Source organism: Pinus tabuliformis, chromosome 4_2 (assembly GCF_031772625.1).
Source record: "Pinus tabuliformis cultivar Carrire ecotype Pingquan chromosome 4_2, CPIR1, whole genome shotgun sequence".
NCBI lineage: Eukaryota > Viridiplantae > Streptophyta > Pinopsida > Pinales > Pinaceae > Pinus > Pinus tabuliformis.
In genome coordinates, this window is record NC_142304.1 from 1130309745 (window position 1) to 1130330571 (window position 20827).

Genomic DNA, 20827 nt, shown 5'->3' on the forward strand with positions numbered 1-20827 from the left:
GTAGAGGCAGAATTTGAATCAGGTTTTCAATGGTGGAAATGATTCATCACCATCAAAAAACGTCAAAAACACCTAAAATTATGAATTTTAATTATTTTAAATGGATTTACAAAACCATTGCTAGAGTTTTTCAAAAAATAACCTAAATTTTCATAAACTTCAAGATAAAAAAACATAATTATTAGATTATGACATTAAATAAGGAGTTGTCTATCATGCGACTTTTTGGATTCCGGTGACGCAATTCGGCCGAAGAAATTGAGGTTAAATCTTGATTTGTTGCAGTTAAAATGGTTTTTTAACTGCATATTTGGATTCAGCACCCTCGAAAACCCCTAGGACGCTTCATTGTGCAAAAACTAGCGATCAAACTTGCGATTCCAATAAATTCCTGCCAGATTTTGACTGGAAAAACCGCCAAAAAACTTAAGTTCCAATAAATTCCTGCCAGATTTTGACCGGGAAAAACCCGCCAAAAAAACTTGCGATTCCAATAAATTCCTGCCGATTTTGACCGGAAAAACCGGCCAAAAAAACTTTCAAAAAATCGCTTTATAAACAACTGCTTAAATAAACCGTATTTATATTATTCATGGAAGAGAATGCTTTAAAAAGTACGTTAAAATATCATTTAATCAAAAGTACAAATGCTTTTTATTGGATTCGAAATGTCTGTTTAATTATTCAAATACAAAAAATATTCATTGAGACGACTGCTTTTCCTTCCTCGTGCCCATTTTCAATCAATGGTTCACTACCTCTCAACAATATCTATTCAAATACTGCCTGAGAGGTCTTCACAGCTACTTTATTCTCGCAATAATTGGACTTACTGCCAAAGCAAAAGTCCTTATCAAAATTACAATATTTTTTTCTGGTTATCTTTCTAGTCACTGCTACATTTCCTTCCCTGTGCCCATCTTCAATCAATGAGCTTATTACACAGGTAGCTGGTCTCAATAAAATCTATTCAAATATTTGCTAATGGGTCTGGAGGGCTACTACCTTCACAACAATTGGACTTACCACTAAAAAGTTTGCACTTAGCCATGTGAGGTTCCCAAATGCATACTCTCCCACGCTGCCATTGATGGCTGTGAGAGTCACATTGAAAGATTTAGTGTCCCCAGTCTCAGAGAACTCCAGCGTCTCAGGATCTACTGACACTGAAACTCCAGTAGGGCCCACCACAGCTGCAGTGCAATTCACCGGTCCGTCTGCCACATTTGTCACATTTCTTGTAACAATCACAGTGCCTTTCAATTGCGAGACAGTGATCGCAGGATAGTTGAGGTCATATAACGCAGGTGTGAGTGGTGGGCAGGCGATGTCCTTTCCTGTTATGCCCTTTACCTGTGTTGAACTATAATTCATGCTGCACAGAAAATTGTCGTAATCGTTCACTGATATATCATAGACTAGGCCAGGATTTGCAGCCACATTTGGATTGACGTGGCCTGCACCATAGTTGAAAGGACCTGCCGATTGCAATTCTGATCCATCCAGAATTTGGCCATTGTTGTTGTCCAATCTTGTAGCTGTGATTGAGGCCCAAAAAGGGAAAAACAGAAACAAATTAATATGCATGTTTTTTCATTAATATTAAGGTCCGCGTTTTTCTTCTACGTATATGCATGTTAAGTATTTATATTGTAATAATATGAGCTATGTCTTCTCAGCCGATTATACTTATTAAGATGAAGGGTATTAGAAAAATAGAATGTTTTCAGGATTAATTATATTATTAGAATTTGGTCCACATCTTTCTCTATTGATTTTTTTCAAATATTTATTAAAAAAAAAAAATCTTTTTCAAATATTTATTAAAAAAAAAATCCCAAATATTTATAACAGAGTTAATAAGATAGATTTTATTATTCTATTCTAAAATTTATAAAATTGATATATATAAAATAAAATAAAATAAATATTAATATAATATTAAAATAAAAAAAAAATATTTTTAAAAAAGTTTAATTTAATTTTAAAATTGTAATAAAGTTAAACATTGGATTGTTGTATAAGATTTTTTATTTATGAGATAATTGTTTTATTTTTATATAGCAATTTATATAAAGATTTGATTACTAATTTTATCAAATAATATTTATAAATATTTAATTTCATTTATTATCGATTTATGTTATATGATATTTATGGAATAAAATATCTTAATTTTGTTATAATTCATAGGCATAGATATTTGGAATAGGATTTTTTAGAATTTTAATTTAATTATCAATAATTATTACATGAATTTTAGGGATTTAACCTACATAAAATATTCTTAATATTATCCATAAACCAAAGGCCCAGATTTGTTTTTACAGTAGTTATGCATTTTTTTCCCTTTTAATTAAATTCATTTATTAAAAAATTATGGTCATATAGCAATTTATATAAAGATTTGATTACTAATTTTATCAAATAATATTTATAAATATTTAATTCATTAATTATCAATTTACATTATATGATATTTATGGAATAAAACATCTTAATTTGCTATATTCATAGGCATGGATATTTTGGAATAGATTTTTAGATTTTAATTTAATTATCAATAATTATCACATGAATTTTAGGAATTTAACCTACATAAAATATTCTTAATAGTATAAATAAACCAAAGGCCCAGATTTGTTTTTACAGTAGTTATGCATTTTTTCCCTTTTAATGAAATTCATTTATTAAAAAATATGGTCATATAAATAAGTGTCATATCAAAGGAGTTATATTTTTTTGGCATGTGGTATTGATAAGACATGGTATTATAAGAAAGTGTTTTTAGATATTGAAAATAGACATCATAAAATGACTGTAAATCTCTATGATTAAGAATCTTATTACATGTTTTTCTAAAAGTATATGCATGAATCTTATTACATGTTTTTATATATCTGAATTTTATTACATGTTTTTCTAAAAAATATGTCTTTTTTTATCATTAATAATAATAATTTCAAATAAAACTACAATTTAATTAATTTTTTTATAATTTTTATTTCTAATTTAAATTTAGAAACTTAAAGTGCATAATAATATGTTTTGATGATTCTTATACATTGATGTCTATAAACATTTACTACTCATTTAATTTATATAACTGCATTAATCTAATTCTAAAATTATTATAAAACTAAACACCAAATTAATATAAAATATTTATTTAAAAAATAAAATCACTTTCCATATCATTTTTTAACTATTAATTTAAATCATTAATAATATTAAACATTTACTTTATTAATTATGAACCTTCATTCTATGATATCCCCTTAATAAAACACCCAATTTGTATATACCTGTGGTCATAATGGCAGACCTGATAGCTGCTGGGCTCCAATCAGGATGTGCATTCCTCAGTAAAGCCACAACACCAGCAACATGAGGGCACGCCATAGATGTGCCAGATATTAACATGAAAGGTACCAGTCTATGATCAAAACTTGCCCCCGTTGGTGATGATGCTCCTGTAAATGCTGCGAGAATGTTCACCCCTGGAGCTGTAATATCAGGCTGAAATGGAGAAACGATTAAAATCTTTCTAATGCAAGAAATAATTGTTGTGCATTGACCCCGGATATATTATTTTATTTTATTTTATCACACTGAATCCATTATTTTTGGGAGCATGATAATTTGTTGGAGTACGTTATTTAGGGCAGGTCGAGAATATGTATATTAAGAATATGTAATTTTGCAAAAGTTGAGATTCCATGAAAGGGTAGAGTTTAAGAGTTGAGACTAGACGAAGGTAGGGGAGTTTAGCCAGAGTTGAGATTCTAAGAAGATGGGAGCTTACTACAATAAGAAGTGGAAGCTTATTCTTTTAGCCACCAAAAATTGTAACAAGAAAATGTATCCAACAAAATTTGAAATTTAAAATAGTTGAGATGTCAAGAAAATAGATCTTATCACACTAAAAAGTGGGAGCTTAGAGCTTATACTTTTAGCTAGCAAAAAATTAACCAGAAAAGGTATCCGATAAAATTTAAAATAGAGAAGAGAATAACATCCCATTGTGGAACCAATAAAAAACAACGAGTAGGTTGAGGAGATTGGATTATAACCTTGAGTATGTCAGGAGTAAGCGGATTCGGCCCTTGAGAAGAATAATTTGCCATCACCGGAGCTGGCTTTTTATTTAACCCAGTCATCTGATCATCAATGGTAGCGACCGCGGACCTGAGTGAGCATCATTTAATTGGGAATTAGAATTTCTTATGCAATATCGTTCATCGTCCAAAAGTTTTATTAACCAGCTTTTACTACACGGCAAAAAGCTGTATTTAAATCCTACCCTGTTGAGTGCTGATGTAGTTAAAAACTAATGCTCCATCAGCTGCACTCAAATGAGCAGCAGGAAGAGTATAAGGCTCTGCAAGAATTGATTGGTCGCCTCCGGGATCATTGCAGACAATTATGCCTACTCCTCCTGCCAATCGAACTGTTTCACCTTTCACAACCAGTGGATTGGCACCGCGAAGGCAAGCAACGATTTTTCCGTTAACTTTATAGGGATCTAGTGTTCCCGGGAAACAGAGTTGTCTGCAACATTATTCCTATGAAACTGTCAAAACACAGCGGTGTACCTTCGAATGATTGAACTAATACTTCTAATCCAATCCAAGTTTCTTCATCGGAAAATGTTGTAGTTATGTAGCATACCCTTCAGTTTAATTTGCATCTGGGGCGCTCACGTCCAGTGATGATACCAGCGGATACTTTTGTCCCTGAGGTAATCGGAACTGGGCAAACACTTTGTCCCTGGCCTCAAACAAAAACCTACAGAATAGTGTAATGATTTTCTAGCATAATCCAAGGGAAAAACATTCAATATCAAATTCTAATAATTCACCAAAAAAATGTGGTGAAATTAAAAAATACATCAACCAGACAAAAAACTTCTACCATCAATCTTATTAGTCTATTATGTTGAAATACTAATTTCAACTGCAGCGCCATCGAACAGCTACTGCAAACAGCTCTTTTTTTCCCGGAAAACCGTCATGCTAGTTCCGTTCACACGAACAGTGGTATTTGTCCAGGGGGCAGCTAGCACATTCAGCAGGTGACACGTGCTTTCAGTGGTTTTACAAAGTCAACCTTCCGGGGGCGTAAAGTGAAGCAAAAAGGGTCGTGCGATATTGATTGACAGCCGTCCGATTATTTTGGGGCAGATCTACGGTTATGGCAGCAGCGGCCCATTTTTTTTTGGTTGTTTGTTGTTTTTTATTATTGAAAGGACTTCCTAGCTCAAGAGTGTAAGTAATTAATGTGAAGTAATTTATTACAAGTATTATAGTTGTAAATGTAGGCAGAGGATTTATGTTTATCGTTTTAATGCACTGGATTCGTTTTCTATATACAAGTAAAAAAGTGTAAGGTCATTTTTTTTATGTAGTTGTAATCGCTCTGCAATGAAAGATGTGGCAGCGCGAAAGTAAGAGAGGAGCAAATGAATTTTTTTTTTGCACATAATGCAGTGGGAATGTAAGGAATTTTTACACATAGTAGTGTAAAATTTTCAAGATAAGACAGAGTATTATTTTTGTAATGCATAGCATGAAGACACAACAGTGTTAATTTTTAAGCAAAGACAGAGTAAATTTTTTAAACTGCATTTGAAGAGTTTTTGGTGAAATCCCTCTATTAGAGGAAGTTTTTTTTTGTAACAGCAGTGTTGTAAATGAATCCAAAGTTCTTTTTTGTGTGTCGCTGAAACTCTGTCTTCAACAAAAACAATTTTTGTTCCTCTGTGTTAAAAACAGAGCACTATTCTCTGTTCTGTTTAGTTTCATTTTGTTTGGAATTATCAGAAATTCCCAACATGGTATCAAAACTTGTCCAGGCTCTTCGAAGGTGTCAAAAAAGCTGAAGGAATGATTTCTTGTTGCAGCAGCTAGTGAAGACTCAGTAAAAAAGAATCTAAGGTATTTCTCAAGCTAGTTTTTGTGATTAATGTTGAGGACAGTCAGCGATTTTAAATACACAGTCAAGTATTTTGAAGCATAGTTAAGAGTGCAAGAATGGTTGGAGCCAACGCTAGCATGGGTATCTGTAATACCCAGTTCCCACAATTTAATGGGAAAAACTGTGACTATTGGGCAATAACTATGAGAGCTTTGCTTGCTTCACAAGACTTATGGGAATTTGTTTGAGGATGGATTTGAAGAACCAGCAGATGAAAATGAATTTATTAGTTTAACTCAGACAAAGAAAGATCTGTTAAAGAGCAATAAGAAGAAGGATTCTAAAGCCCTCTACTTTTTGTATCAAGTAGTGCATGAGAGTGTGTTTCCAATGATAGCAGTAACTAAGAGGTCCAAAAAAGCCTGGGAAACTCTCAAGATAGCGTATCAAGGCATGGAGAAAGTGAAGACAGCAAAACTACAGTTGCTGAGGAGAGATTTTGAGACTCTCTGCATGAAGGAGTCAGATAATATTGACTCACTCTTCATACATGTGATTGGCCTGGTCATACAGATAAGGTCTCATGGAGAGATTCTTGCAGAAAGGAGGATTGTGGAAAAACTATTGAGGGTCCTACCCTCAAAGTTTGACGTGATTGTCACCATCATAGAAGACAAAGGATCTCACAAACTTCTGAGTTGATGAACTACATGCATCACTGATAACACATGAGCAGAGATTGAGTAGGAATGAAAACTCATCTCTAGAGCATGCCTTTAAGACCCAGATGTTCTTTGGAAGAGGAAGAGGTCAAGGCAGAGGAAACAAGAGAGGAAGAGGCAGAAGCCAAAACAGAGCTGGAAGAAACAGTCCAACAAATGTTCAAGGAAGATACAACAATCCAAATCAGAGCCAAGGCCAAGGCAGCAGCCAACAAAGTGGACAACATTATTCTCAAGGACAAAGGTATGATAAATCCAATGTCCAATGTCACTATTGTAAAAAATATGGGCATTATGCAAATGAATGTAGGAAGAAACAACATGATATGAGTAATAGAACTAGTACAAATTTTACTAGAGAAAATATCAGCCAAGATAATTTGTTTTTAGCCTGTAATATGACTGAAGAAAAGAGTGAAGATGTATGGTTTCTAGACTCCGGTTGCAGTAACCATATGATAGGAAACATAGCCCTATTTTCTATGTTAGATCAGAGTGTGAAGTCACAAGTCACACTAGGGACTGATAATAAAGTTTCTGTTATGGGAAAAGGAAAAGTAAATGTCTTAACAAAGAAAGGTGAAAAGAAAACCATATCAGAGGTTTATTATGTCCCTGGAATGAAATGTAACCTCTTAAGTATTGGACAACTTGTTCAAAAGGGGCACAATGTTTTCTTTGTGGATGATGTATGCACTATCATAGATAAAACACCTAGCAAACAATGTATTGCTGAAGTGAAGATGACAAGGAACATGATGTTCCCTCTCAGAATGAAAGCAGATTTAAAAATGGAGAAGAAATAGCAGCAACGACACAAGAGGCTTTCCAAATCGAACCAAAAGATGAAAATTGGTTGTGGCACTTGAGATTTGGACATCTCAACTTTGGAGGTCTTAACTTGTTAAATAGAAAATGAATGGTAAGAGGATTACCATTGATAGAGAAACCATACAGCCTTTGTGAAGGTTGTATCTTGGGGAAACAACATAGAGAAAGTTTTCCATCTAGCAAAAGCATAAGGGCAAAAGCACCCTTAGAGATTGTCCACTCAGATTTATGTGGACCGATGCAAACTCCATCACTTGCAGGCAACCACTATATACTAATATTCATTGATGATTTTACTAGAAAAACTTGGGTTTATTTCCTAAAGAACAAAAGTGAAGTGTTTGAAAGATTATGAAATTTCAAAGCACTTGTAGAAAACCAAAGTGGGTTGCATATCAAAGTTCTAAGAACTGATAGAGGAGGTGAGTATATCTCCAAAGAATTTCTACATTTTTGTAGAGAAAATGGAATTCATAAGCAGTTTACCACTAGGTACACTCCACAACAAAATGGAGTTGTCGAAAGGAAGAATAGGACAATCATGGATATGGTGAGGAGTATGTTAAATGCAAAGCATTTGCCAAATGATTATTGCGCTGAAACTATACACTGTGCAGCGTACATTTTGAATAGATGCCCTACAAAAACAGTCATGTACAGAGTGTCGAAAGAAGCATGGAGTGGGACAAAGCAAGGCGTCACCCACATGAAAATTTTTGGATGTGTGGCTTATGCACACATTCCAGATCAACTAAGGAAGAAGTTGAACAACAAAGGGGATAAATGTATTTTCATTGGATACAGTGAGGAATCCAAAGCTTATAGGTTGTATAACCCATCCACCAAGAAGCTTATTGTGAGTAGAGATGTTCAGTTCATTGAGGAGGAGGCTTGGGATGGAAGCATAGAGAAAAAAGTGAATGTAAAAAATTCTGTGTCTAATGATGAAAATGATGAGGAGATGGCTGAAATACATCCCCAAACAACAACACCAACACAAGGGCAGTAAGAGACACCCTTGAGGAGAAATGAAAGTGCTTCTCCAAGCACACCACAAGGAGGAAATTCAAGTGCTTCTTCAAGCACTTATACACCAAATGAAAGAAGTAAGAAGTTCAGAAATTTAAGTGACATTTATAAACAAGAGGAAGATAATGAATGTATGAACTCTTTGTTTGCTTTATATTGTCATATTGATGACCCTGTTCATTTCGAAGAAGCAATTAAGGATAGGAAATGGATAGAAGCAATGGATGAGGAGATCAATGCCATAGAAAGAAGCAAGACATGGGATTTAATTGAACTACCAAAGGAAAAGAAGTCATTGGAGCTAAATGGGTCTACAAGACCAAGAGTAACGCTGAAGGCAAAATAGAAAGACACAAGGCAACACTGGTTGTCAAATAATATAAGCAGCAGCATGAGAGAGACTATGAGGAAACTTTTGCACCGGTTGCTAGAATGGAAACCATGAGAGCAGTGTTGTCCATAACAGCACAAAAAAAGTGGAAATTTTACCAAATGGACGTGAAGTCAACATTCCTAAATGGAGTGTTAATGGAAGAGGTTTACATTGAACAACCTCTAGGCTGTGAAAAGGCCAAGAGCACAAAGTGTGCAGATTGAAGAAAACTCTTTATGGGCTGAAGCAAGCACCAAGAGCGTGGTACAGTAGGATAGATTCCTATCTACTGGAAAATGGATTTGAAAAGTGTGAAGGAAAATCCACCCTTTACATCAAAGAAAATTATAGTAAAATACTAATTGTTGTGTTATATGTTGATGATGTTATTTTCACAGGTAATGATGATTATCTTATTAAAAATTTCAAAACAGTCATGAAAGAAGAATTTGAAATGACTGACATGGGTCTGCTGAAATACTTCTTAGGAATAGAAGTAGAACAAAATGAAAATGGGATTTTTATCTCGCAAACGAAATATGTTAATGAAGTGTTGGAAAGAATTAATATGCAGGAGAGCAAAGCAGCAATCACTCCCACAGTGATGGGATTAAAACTCATCAAAGAGGACAACAACAAGGATGTTGATCCTAGTTTGTACAAGAGCATAGTTGGCAGCCTCATGTATTTAACTGCAACTAGGCCAGATATAATGCATGCTGTTAGTTTAATTTCCAGATTCATGGAGAGACCAAAAGAAGCACATTGGCAGGCAGCAAAAAGGATTCTGAGGTATGTTAAAGGTACTAAAAGGTTTGGCATTTTATATACTACTTCAGAATGATCAGATTTAATTGGATGCACTGATAATGATTGGGCTGGAAGTATAGATGATCGGAAAAGCACATTTTGTTGTGTTTTTCACATGGATTCAGGAGCCATTTCATGGGCTTCTAAAAAATAACCTATTGTAGCATTGTCTACAGTAGAGGCAGAATATGTGGCAGCTACAGCAGCAACGTGTCAAGCAATTTGGATGAAAAGGAAGTTAAGGAGTTTATGCCAAAAGCAAGTAAAAGGAACTGTGATTTTTTGTGACAATAGACCATCTATTGCATTATCCAAGAATGTTGTGTTTCATAAAAGAACGAAACACATTGACACAAAGTTTCATTACATCAGGGAATTAGTAAACAATGAAGAAATTGTTTTACAACACTGCAAGACTCAGGAGCAAGTTGTTGATATTCTGACCAAACCATTGGGGTAGAAAAGTTTTGAGTTTTTGAGGAAATTTCTCGGTATGACTCATAACCCAGTAGTTGAAATTAAAGGGGAGTGTTGAAATACTAATTTCAATTGCAGCGCCATCAAACAGCGACTGCAAACAGTTCTTTTTTCCCCGGAAAACCGTCACGCCAGTTCCCCTCACCGCCTTTCACGAACAGTGGTATTTCTCGAGGGGGCAGCGAGCACATTCAGCAGGTGACACGTGCCCTCAGTGGTTTTGCAAAGTCAACCTTCCCCGGCATGTAAAGTTCAGCAAAAAGGGCCGTGCGATATTGATTGACAGTCGTCCGATTATTTTGGGGCAGATCTACGGTTATGGCAGCGGCGACACATTTTTTTTTGTTGTTTGTTGTTTTTTATTATCGGGAGGACGTCCGTAGCTCATGAGAGTGTAAGTAATTAATGTGAAGTAATTTATTACATGTACTATGGTTGGTAAATGTAGGTGGAGGATTTATGTTTATCGTTTTAATGCACGGGACTCGTTTTTTATATACAAGTAAAAGTGTAAGGTCATTTTTCTTTTTTTGTAGTTGTAATCCCTCTGCAACGAAAGATGCAGCAGTGCGAAAGTAAGAGAGGAGCGAATGATTTTTTTTTTGCACACACATGCAGTGCGAATGTAAGGAATTTTTACACATAGCAGTGTAAAATTTTCAAGATAAGACAAAGTATTATTTTTGTAATGCATAGCAGTGCAGACACAACAGTGTTTCAACAGTGTTAATTTTAAAGCAGAGACAGAGTAATTTTTTTTTTAAACTGCATTTGAAGAGTTCTTGGTGAAATCCCTCTGTTAGAGGAAGTTTTTTTTTGTAACAGCAATCTTGTAAATGAATCCAAAGTTTTTTTTTCGTGTGTTTCTAAAACTCTGTCTTCAGCAAAAACAATTTTTGTCCTCTGTGTTAAAAACAGAGCAGTATTCTCTGTTCTGTTCAGTTTCATTTTGTTTGGAATTATCAGAAATTCCCAACATATTAGCATCATAGTTACCAAATTTATTTGAATCCGGATATAATGTTGAAGATTTGTCAATTTGATTCCAATAGCCAATGTTTCAATAAAATTTAATCATGTTCATCCATGGATATGTTCATGCCCATGCCTAGAATGCTAAGGCTAGTAATCAGTTTTGAAAATAAATTTCAAATGCAAGTTGGGGAATCGAACCTAGGTCCAAGCTCTGATACCATGTGGAGGTTTGCCACTACACCAAAACCGGTAGGTTGTGGTAAACGTTACAACCTAGTAACTAGGATCCCCAGGTGGAAATTACAGATTCTATAGAGGCGCAGTGATTGTTCCAACAAGTTTTGGAGGGTGGGAAAGTTAAGAAAGATGGAAAATGTAGAATTTTGTATTAACTTTTTAATATTTCGATAGATTTTTATATAGATAAATTTAATATATGATTTGTTTTTTAAATATGTATTTGTTTTATTTATTAGGATATTTTTTTTTTTTAGGTTTTAGGTTAGGTGAGTATTGAGATAAATGGCATGCTATCGTGTGGGTTGAATAGTGGTTATCTAGAGGTATCTAATCAGTCAAAATCACTAGCGGATGTCTTGGCTACACCAACTTTTAGCATGGATGGATTTTTTACGGTGGAATTTTGATGGAGTGCTTTTACATGATGAAGTGCCTTAACAAAGCACCCATGATATAGTGCCTTAACAAAATACCTGCCTTAACAAAACAAAACACCTTGGAATGAAGTGTCTCAACAAAATACCCAATGAAGTGTCTTTACAAAACACCCTATGAAAATGAATGAATGTAATGAGAAGAAATTCTAAATAAATAAGTTTTGAAAATAAAAATAAAATAAATTTGGATTGTTTTTGGTGAACAGTCTCCCTCCAACTATTATATTTTAAATTTATTAGAGATTATTCAAAAATTTGAAAATTTTCATCCAATTTTCTTTTAATATTTTCATCCAATTTTCTTTTAATATTTTATAAAATTCAAACGTGATAATTACCATGGTGAGCGCAGAGTAGTTAAATGGAATTTAGTAGGATGAGCTAGAAGTACCTACTTTCCTAAAATATAAAGAAAATATGATGAATTAAGTTTACTTACTACATATTTGTCGCCGTTTCCGAGAGTCACAATTGAAGGGAAGTCTCTATCAATGGTGCTGGCTGCCACAGTTATGATCCAAGGTGCCATATTTGCAACTGTCCCTTTAGCTGGACCGGCATTTCCAGCTGAACAGACAACTACCCTTCCACTCTGGACAGCATGGAAGGCTCCAATGGCAATTGCGTCGTGAGAATAATCCAGAGGAGTGTCACCTGGCGCACTTCCGAGAGAAATAGAGAACACATCAACTCCATCACTTATGCCTGTGTCGATTGCTGCAAGGATATCTGAATCATCGCAGCCATAAATGTTATTTACGTCAGTCCAACAAACTTTGTAAGCTGCAACTCTGGCATTAGGAGCTCCTCCTTTCGCAACACCTTCTCCATGTCCAAATATACTTGCATTTGCCACAAATTTCCCACCCGCTGTGGACAGGGTATGAGTTCCATGTCCCGTTCTGTCTCGGGGAGAAAGAGTTTCTGACGGAGAAATCCCATATCTAAATTGATATCCCGCGTTGAAGAATCTGGCTCCGATCAATTTCCTTGTATCAAACAACACTTTATTGAATGAGACTTTAATTGTAAGAATGCAAAGTTCAAAGGCTGTTTTCCAGTAAACTTCTTATTGCAAAACACTTCATAGAGAGTCAAACCTTCGGTCTAGGAATTTCTTCAGGGGAATTTTGGTTCTATTTTCAATAAATAAATCTGTACAAAGAGGCAATAATAATAATACCCTCTTCGTTAATTTTAAAATATTGATATCTACAATCAAATTAAATCCAAAATGGTTCCAATTGAGATTTTTCATCGCAGCAAACCATTCTTAAATAAAAGAAAAAATTTCAAAACAAATTAGTACCATGTTTAAGGTACCCATTATTGATCCACGTACTTGTTACATTGAGCTGCACCAAAGTCCTTTCCATTTTGGCAGGTCCCATTCCATTTGGAAGGAATATCCCCCCGATCAGTGTCAAGGAAGCTTTCTGATTCGGGCCATACCCCTTAACGCACAAGAACAACGGCATGAATATGAACGCCAACAACATAATCCAAGTGAATTTATCTCGTTACACAGAGAATTTCTTAGGGGCTACCTGAATCCAGGTTACCGATGATGACATCGTTCCCAAAACTGCCATTATTCCATAGAGAATTCGAAGGAATAGAACCATCGTCATTTTCCAATCCAAGGAATTCGATTGAACGAGTGGTATGCAGAATTCTTCTTTGGCTGGCAAATACAGACACAACTTGCGGGAGTTCTGAACAATAATAATCCCCAACACACCAATTCAATTAGAAAATAAAATGAAAGTTATCTCTACATTTGAATTGCCTGGTTGGTCATTCAATGAAAAAGACACACAGTATATGGCTTAATGACAGGTAACAATGACAAGTAATTTACTTGAGAGAGCAAGAGCGTGGTCTTCTTCAAGAGCAGCAGCAAAACCATTTATGCTTTTAGTATAGGAGTAGAAGATGTCTTCTTTGGCAATCTCCTCGCTGTAATTTTTCATATAGAAAAAAACAATATGTATAAGAACCCAAATTATAGGTTGTAGAATAAGAATCAAAGCTTGTAGCAGCATGTCTATACATAAATGAAAGCAAGACCTAACCAAGTTAAACCATTGTTGTCATTTCAAATAAATACAACGCAAACACTAGTCAATTTTGCAATATATCATCCAGCCATGGATTCATTCAAATAATTACCTTCCTAAAACTGATCCCAGAAGCTGATGATGAGATTGAGTTACTAGTTCGCTTTCCAGATTTTCATCATGGTGTCCGCCTAAATACACCACATAAGGCTGCACTGGACAAACTAATGTTTCATTAAACCAGCACAATGTTGGTTAGTTTTATATATTTTCAAAATCTGCAATCCAGTTAAAAACAACTGCATTCAACATTTACAAAACCTAAAGTCTACAAAACCTAAAATAACATTCATACCAAACCTAAAATGACCTGAAACAACATTCATACAAAACCTAAAATGACCTAAAACAACATTCATCATCTATCAATTATTTGTTCTTGCCTTCTTAACGCCCACAGCTGAACCTATGAACAACGATAACACCACAACTACAAATGAAATTTTTATCTCCTCCATCATGATTGCTGCCTTCTCCTGCATGGCGCACAACTATTTCTAAGCGTTTGTTTTTCACACAACGCTTTAAACTGTGTGCGCCTCAACAAGTTGTGATTTTCTTCCATATAAATATTTGAGAGAGGACAGGAATCGCGGAGAATCCCGTATCATGTGCAAAGAATTCGATTTGAGGACAATCCCAACAAAATAGAGAATGCACAGCGGAGCATGGCCTGTATTGTGCGAGGAGTAGGCACACGGAGGAGAGTATGGCCTGTATTGGGCGAGGACGGAGGAGAGTATGGCCTGTATTGTGCGAGGAGTAGGCACACGGAGGAGCCCTGACTTGTGACTTTCGTAGCTGAGGAAAACCAAAAGAGTTGCATGCCTTGTATCTATGCGAAGAAGATTCATAGTGGATCTCATGTACCAACGGCAAAGGATCCGGAAGCATTTATTAATAATCTTTTCGGAGGATGTTCAGGAGTATCAATCGAATATGATTTATGGAAATATAATGTAATTGAATTCAAATAAATAAATATAATGTAATTTAATTTTTAAACTAGATTTTTGAAATAATAAATTTTGTTTGGGTTATTGGATTTTGAAGTTCAAGTTGTGTAAGATCGTTTAAAATTGCTAAGGTTAGAAATTTGCTAGTCATGAGCAAACATTAAAAATATCTAATTATGTAAGTGTTTTGTGTGATGTTTGTGATCTTGCAGGTTTGAGACTTCACAATTGTTTTTATCATATTAATATAACTAAATATTCCAATTAGCATGAGGTATAACCATCCCATGAAGTTTGATTCTGATTCTAGGTGGTGTTGATAATAAAGCTTATTTTCAACGGATTATGTTAATGAGGTTTATCTTCAACGGGATATGCTACTGAAATTTCTCAATTGTTTTTATCATATTAATATAACTATATATTCTAATTAAAGTCCTAAATATACATTTGAGAATCGAAAAATGTAAAGCAAAAAAGCATTTGACTTTTAATGACAATGTGCTTATTTCCAAATGAGAGCATGCATTAAATAATAAAGTGCTTATTTAGAATTCAGTTTTCTTTCCTAAAATAGATTAGGTAATCTATTATAATATATTAGATAAATTTTAGTTTTAACATTTATTAAATTAATTTTATTCTAAATTTAGATTTTCTTTTAAGTTAATTGTCTATTCATCAATGGACAAAGTTTTATATCGTTGACTAGAATGACTCATTCACTACTAAAATTTGCCTTATATTAGAGGAACATTAATGAGAATTACATTTTCAATCTTTTTGGATTTAGGTTTCAGGATTATACATTGGTTTTTTTTCCTTTCCTTTTTCGAATGTTTACCCAATTCGAGGGTCATTAGGACCCTGTGGATATTGGACAACAATTGCCTTTCCTTGAGATATGGCCAATGCGTCATGCCCCAACATATTTTTTGGCTTTTTATCACTATTAGAATGGAAAGATTCATGGGTGTGTTTGTGCCCACTCATTTGTGATCCAAAAATACTGGCTACTTCATGCAATAAATTGCCCAATGTGTGATCTTTCACTACCTCTCGTTGAGATGACACATCATGGGCTTACACATAATCTGGATTAGTGGTTCTTGCATTATGTGCATTCTAGTTTTGAGGTTTCTCTAGCTCGTGAGCTAGAAAGGACTTAGAAGCTTTGGGCCCCTTCTGATCCTCCATCCACAGTTCTTCTTCTTGATTTCTGGTTTCTAAGAATGACTTTGCAAATAAGAAGAGGCATCCTGAAGGTGGCCAGATTGCTGACAATGAATGCAACGAGAAGTTGTGTTCTCATAATCCACTAGTTGTTCATAAACCTTGCCTCTCTATTTGAGGAGGATTTTTGCTAGCAAACCTTTGCTAAGGTCCACTTCCACATATATATGTACAAAAGTCATGATTCCTTTTGTGTTAGGCCCCTATACTACTAGTGTAACCCCTTATTGTTATTAGTACACCCCACTTATTATATTGATGTACCCGTGTAGTGCCCATATTGTTACTCTTGTGCCCCATAGAAGCTCACTATTGATATTATTGTGCCCTTACATTATTATTGTTATGTCAGCTCTGATTATGTTATGACCCCTTAGACTCCAATATATAGAAAGGAGGTATTTTCATTTGTATCGTCCAAGAATTGTTCATTTATGTAATGTAAAGGAGGTTGCCCCCTCAAAGAGGCTGAATTTTAAGGTGTTTATCTATCTTTTCTTGAGCTCGTTTCATAACATTTAGTATCAGAGCTTTGGATTCTAGGGTTTTGCTACTCCAAACAGGTCATTGTGGCATTTTCGCTATAGATTTTTGTCTATGACATTTCAGAAGTTGAAAAAAAACCCATTTGAGAAGAAATCATGCTAAATCTCGGGTCTGAATTTCAGAGATTTTCGCACTATATTTGCGGAGATATGATCTAAGGAAGTTGGTCTTTTTATAGACTCCTGAATTACATTACAAACAGGTGACCTGAGGAAAATTGTCCTAACTTTCCCTCTAAGCATCGGATTGAAATTTCGTAAGAAGGTACAAAAAGAGGACGGACTGTAGTTTCTTGTATATCTTTTTCAGAGCCAAAAGTTGAAAAATTGACACATGGAATTTCATACAAGTTCACTCTTCTGGAAATATCTATAATCTGGTCATCTTGGGAGATTGTGCATAACTCTTTCTTGGAGAATCCAATTTGGATCAGACTAGTGGCATTGGAAAGAGGACACAGAGGGCTACTATAGGTAGCAATTTTAGAACTTAAATATCTGAAAGTACAACGTTACAGTGGTTTCAAGATCGAGGTCCTAAAATAAAGAAAAAGCAAGATGAGGAAGTTTGATGGCAAGGATTCGGTAAATTGGATACTTCAGATGGAGCAACATTTTGATCTACATGGTTTACCACTGTTACAAAAGGTATGTATTGCATCTTCATATTTAGAACCAGATCAATTTTTATGGTATAAAGGGCTTTGTTCTCGTAAACAACTTGTTACATGGTCAATTCTCATGGAGGAAATGATAGCACATTATGAGGATACAAAGAGCAACGCCTTCTTTACAGCAACACCGCAACAATTGGAAAGAGTAAAAGGGTTTTGTGACATATTGGAAAGTAAAATTATGGCAACAAGGAAGTCTACCCCTCACAACTATAAAGATGGAAGTGTTGTTTCTCCTAGCCTTCCACAACCTACAAGGGTTACATCACAACAATTCGAAGAAAAAGGAGAAAAAGGACTTTGTTACAATTGTGATAACAAATGCACTAAATGTCATAAGTGTGCTGAGAAGAAATTATTTTACATAGAGTATGAAGAGGAGGAAGAAAATGATCAAGAAACATCAAAAGAAGAGGATATATGCCAGGACCCAACCCCAGAGAAAGAAGAAATGAATCAGACCATATCTTGTAAACTATTGGCAAGAATGACCACTTCTCAAACTCTCAAGATAGAAGGAAATATCAAGAAGAAAAAGGTGCAAGAAGTGAAAGATCACATCAAGAAAGAAGAAATGAATCCAACCATATCTTGTAATTCATTGGTCGGAATTACCACTCCTCAAACTATCAAGATAGAAGGACATATCAAGAAGAAAAATGTTCAAGAAGTGAAAGATCACATCGAGCGTCAAGAAATGAATCTGACCATATCTTGTAAAGGATTGGAAAAAATTACCACCCCTCAAAATCTAAAGATAGAATGACATATCAAGAAGAAAAAGGTTCAAGCAGTGAAAGATCACATTGAGCATCAACAACAAGTTCTCCAACTTTTAAAGGATAACGCCACTTTGGTGCAAAATCAAATGAAACAACAGGTAGATCAACATCATAGTGAAAAATGTTTTGATGTAGGTGATTGGGTATTTTTACTACTACATCTAAAGCAAGCTATTTATGAGAAGGAAATGTTGGCAATACTACATGCACTTAAAAAGTGGCAACCTTACCGAATGGGAAGACTCTTCAAGGATGAGGATGTGGAAGCATTGTTTTGTGTTATTTCTATTATCCAACCAGATTAGATAAACAAAGAAAGGGATGAATGGAAGAAGGAAAAAGAAGTATGGCCACTTATTCAAAATTTGCAAAAGATCCCAATTCAAACAATATTGCCAGAAATTGAAGAGGAAGGAAAAATCATATTGGAACCTGGAGTAGTCACAGAAACAAGAACCCAACAGCTATGAAATCGATCAATTTCAGAGTATCTCATCAAGTGGAAGAACTTACCTACTGAAGATTCCACATGGGAGGACAAGAATTTTATACAAAAGCATCAAAAACTACTCAAGCGTTGAGGACAACGCTTTTTGAAGGAGAGGGGCATGTTAGGCCCCTATACTACTAGTGTAACCCCTTATTGTTATTAGTACAACCCACTTATTATATTGATGTACCTATGTAGTTCCCATATTGTTATTCTTGTGCCCCATAGAAGCCGACTATTGTTATTATTGTGCCCTTACATTATTATTGTTATGTCGGCTCTGATTATGTTATGACCCCTTGACTCCTATATATAGAAAGGAGGTATTTTCATTTGTATCATCCAAGAATTATTCATTTATGTAATGTAAAGGAGGTTGCCCCCTCGAAGAGGCTGAATTCTAAGGTGTTGATCTATCTTTTCTATCTTTTCTTGAGATGGTTTAATAACATTTTGCAATCTAGTTAATGTCGATTTTGATGAAATTCCCAAGCAAATTTCTTATATCCTCCAAAACAACTTGTCATATGAAGCCAAATTGGGAATCTGAACCCATACGAGGGTTGCCCAAGTTAGCATAAAAAGAGGGTTAGAATATGGGAACCAAGGTTCAAAGGAGAGACCATCTCAACCCCAAAACGAAGGACCCTAATCAAAACCTTACATTGTCCTCCATCTTCTGAAGGACCATAACAAAAAAAACTTTAGAATAAAAAGGAATCTCTACATATTGGGACTAGTTCTAATTAAACCACTCCCGAAGAGTTGATGATGAAGACCAAAAGCCATTAAAGTGGTAGATAATACCTTATCACTCATAATTGTTGGCAATGAAGCTGCATGCAATATTATTAACCTCAAGAGAAGGGTTTTCAGCCTTCTAATCCACCACAAATGTAGGACGAGTGAGATATTTAGGCTTTGGTGAGGAAAACCTAGGATTCAAAATGTCCTTAAAACATCCATTAGAGGAAATTTCACCCTAAAAGTGGCCTCATAGGGAAAAATAATAAAATAATAGTTAAAATGATAAAATAAGAGAAATTTTGGAGGGACAAGATGAAAACTGTTTTTTTAATAGTAGTTTTGGTTTATCTCCTTATAGGTTTACTCAAGTTTCAAGTGTAGACACTCATTGGACGTGGAATTAAATTCCACATGCAATGTGTACCCATTATGCATACTTTTGAGAAGATCCACATTGATAAGAAAAAATGAAGATACATTAAAAAGGTGGGTTCAACGCGTTTTTTAATGTATCTTCAATTTTAATGTATATTTTCAAGACTGCATGTTATTTGTTGTCTCGATCATGGAATCTGGATTTTGTGTACAACCCCAAGGTATGTTGTTTGCATACATCCTGCTGCTCAAGTGCTCCTTTGGGGAGGCCTCTGGTTATTTGTTGCATAATCTTGAGGGCACCACAATGCAAATGACCAAGTCTTTTGTGCCAAAGTTCACCGACATCGTGGCTCTACACCTTCTCTACCTTAGTGCTTAATGCAACATAGTTTTCCACATCTAGATTATACATGTTCTTTACATGAACCCCGATCTGCTTCACCTATCCTATGGCTATGTGTCTTAGGAATTATTTTCCTTTGCTGAAGATCACATCATAATCATGGTCTTCCAAAACAACAACAAACATGATATTTTTTTAGGATGAGAATGAACATGACATCCTTGAGCCTGAGATTGAAGATCGAATACTTCTGAAAGGTGATTGTACTAACCTTGGTCGCACTATACCTTTCTTCTTCCCCAGCTCGATGTGCATCTCCAAACATTTCTCCTCTGGTTCACTGAAAAAAACTCTAGATTACCACATGCTCCCCATCATTGTGTTGTCCATGCATGTGTTGAGGGTAAATTCAAGCTCAAACTATGAAGCCAAGGCCTCACCTACTACTCTTCTTGAGGTCTTCTTGCTTACCATGTTATGCAAACACCTCGTGGCATAGTGCCCAAATTCATGACAATGAAAGCATTTAATTTTGGACAAATATTTCTTATTGCCCCTTTGTCTAGACTCTAGCTTGGATTATGATTTATTCCCTTTTCCCTTCTTTCCCTTTCCAACCAATGCAATTTTTGCTTTATCCTCTCCCTTGGTTTAAGTCCCACATCTCGTATTCCACTTTACTTCCTCCTATACCAAATCGCACCATAAGAATTTCCAATTTGATATTTTCTCCCCTCGTTCACTAAATC

At 35.1% G+C, this 20827-nt stretch overlaps 1 protein-coding gene across 1 annotated transcript in view; it reads right to left on the minus strand.

The window, feature by feature from the left end:
* LOC149173644 (subtilisin-like protease SBT5.3) overlaps positions 1-14412 on the minus strand; it is a 46380-nt gene extending 31968 nt beyond the window's left edge. The window contains exons 1-11 of the mRNA XM_089426778.1: positions 14314-14412; positions 13983-14080; positions 13672-13769; positions 13358-13525; positions 13153-13264; positions 12250-12799; positions 4729-4811; positions 4316-4551; positions 4074-4198; positions 3306-3519; positions 1027-1538 (exon numbers count right to left, since the gene is read on the minus strand). Coding sequence (XP_089282904.1) covers positions 1027-1538; positions 3306-3519; positions 4074-4198; positions 4316-4551; positions 4729-4811; positions 12250-12799; positions 13153-13264; positions 13358-13525; positions 13672-13769; positions 13983-14080; positions 14314-14412 — 2295 coding nt within the window. The remainder of the gene's footprint in view (positions 1-1026; positions 1539-3305; positions 3520-4073; positions 4199-4315; positions 4552-4728; positions 4812-12249; positions 12800-13152; positions 13265-13357; positions 13526-13671; positions 13770-13982; positions 14081-14313) is intronic.
* Positions 14413-20827: the final 6415 nt, after the last annotated feature.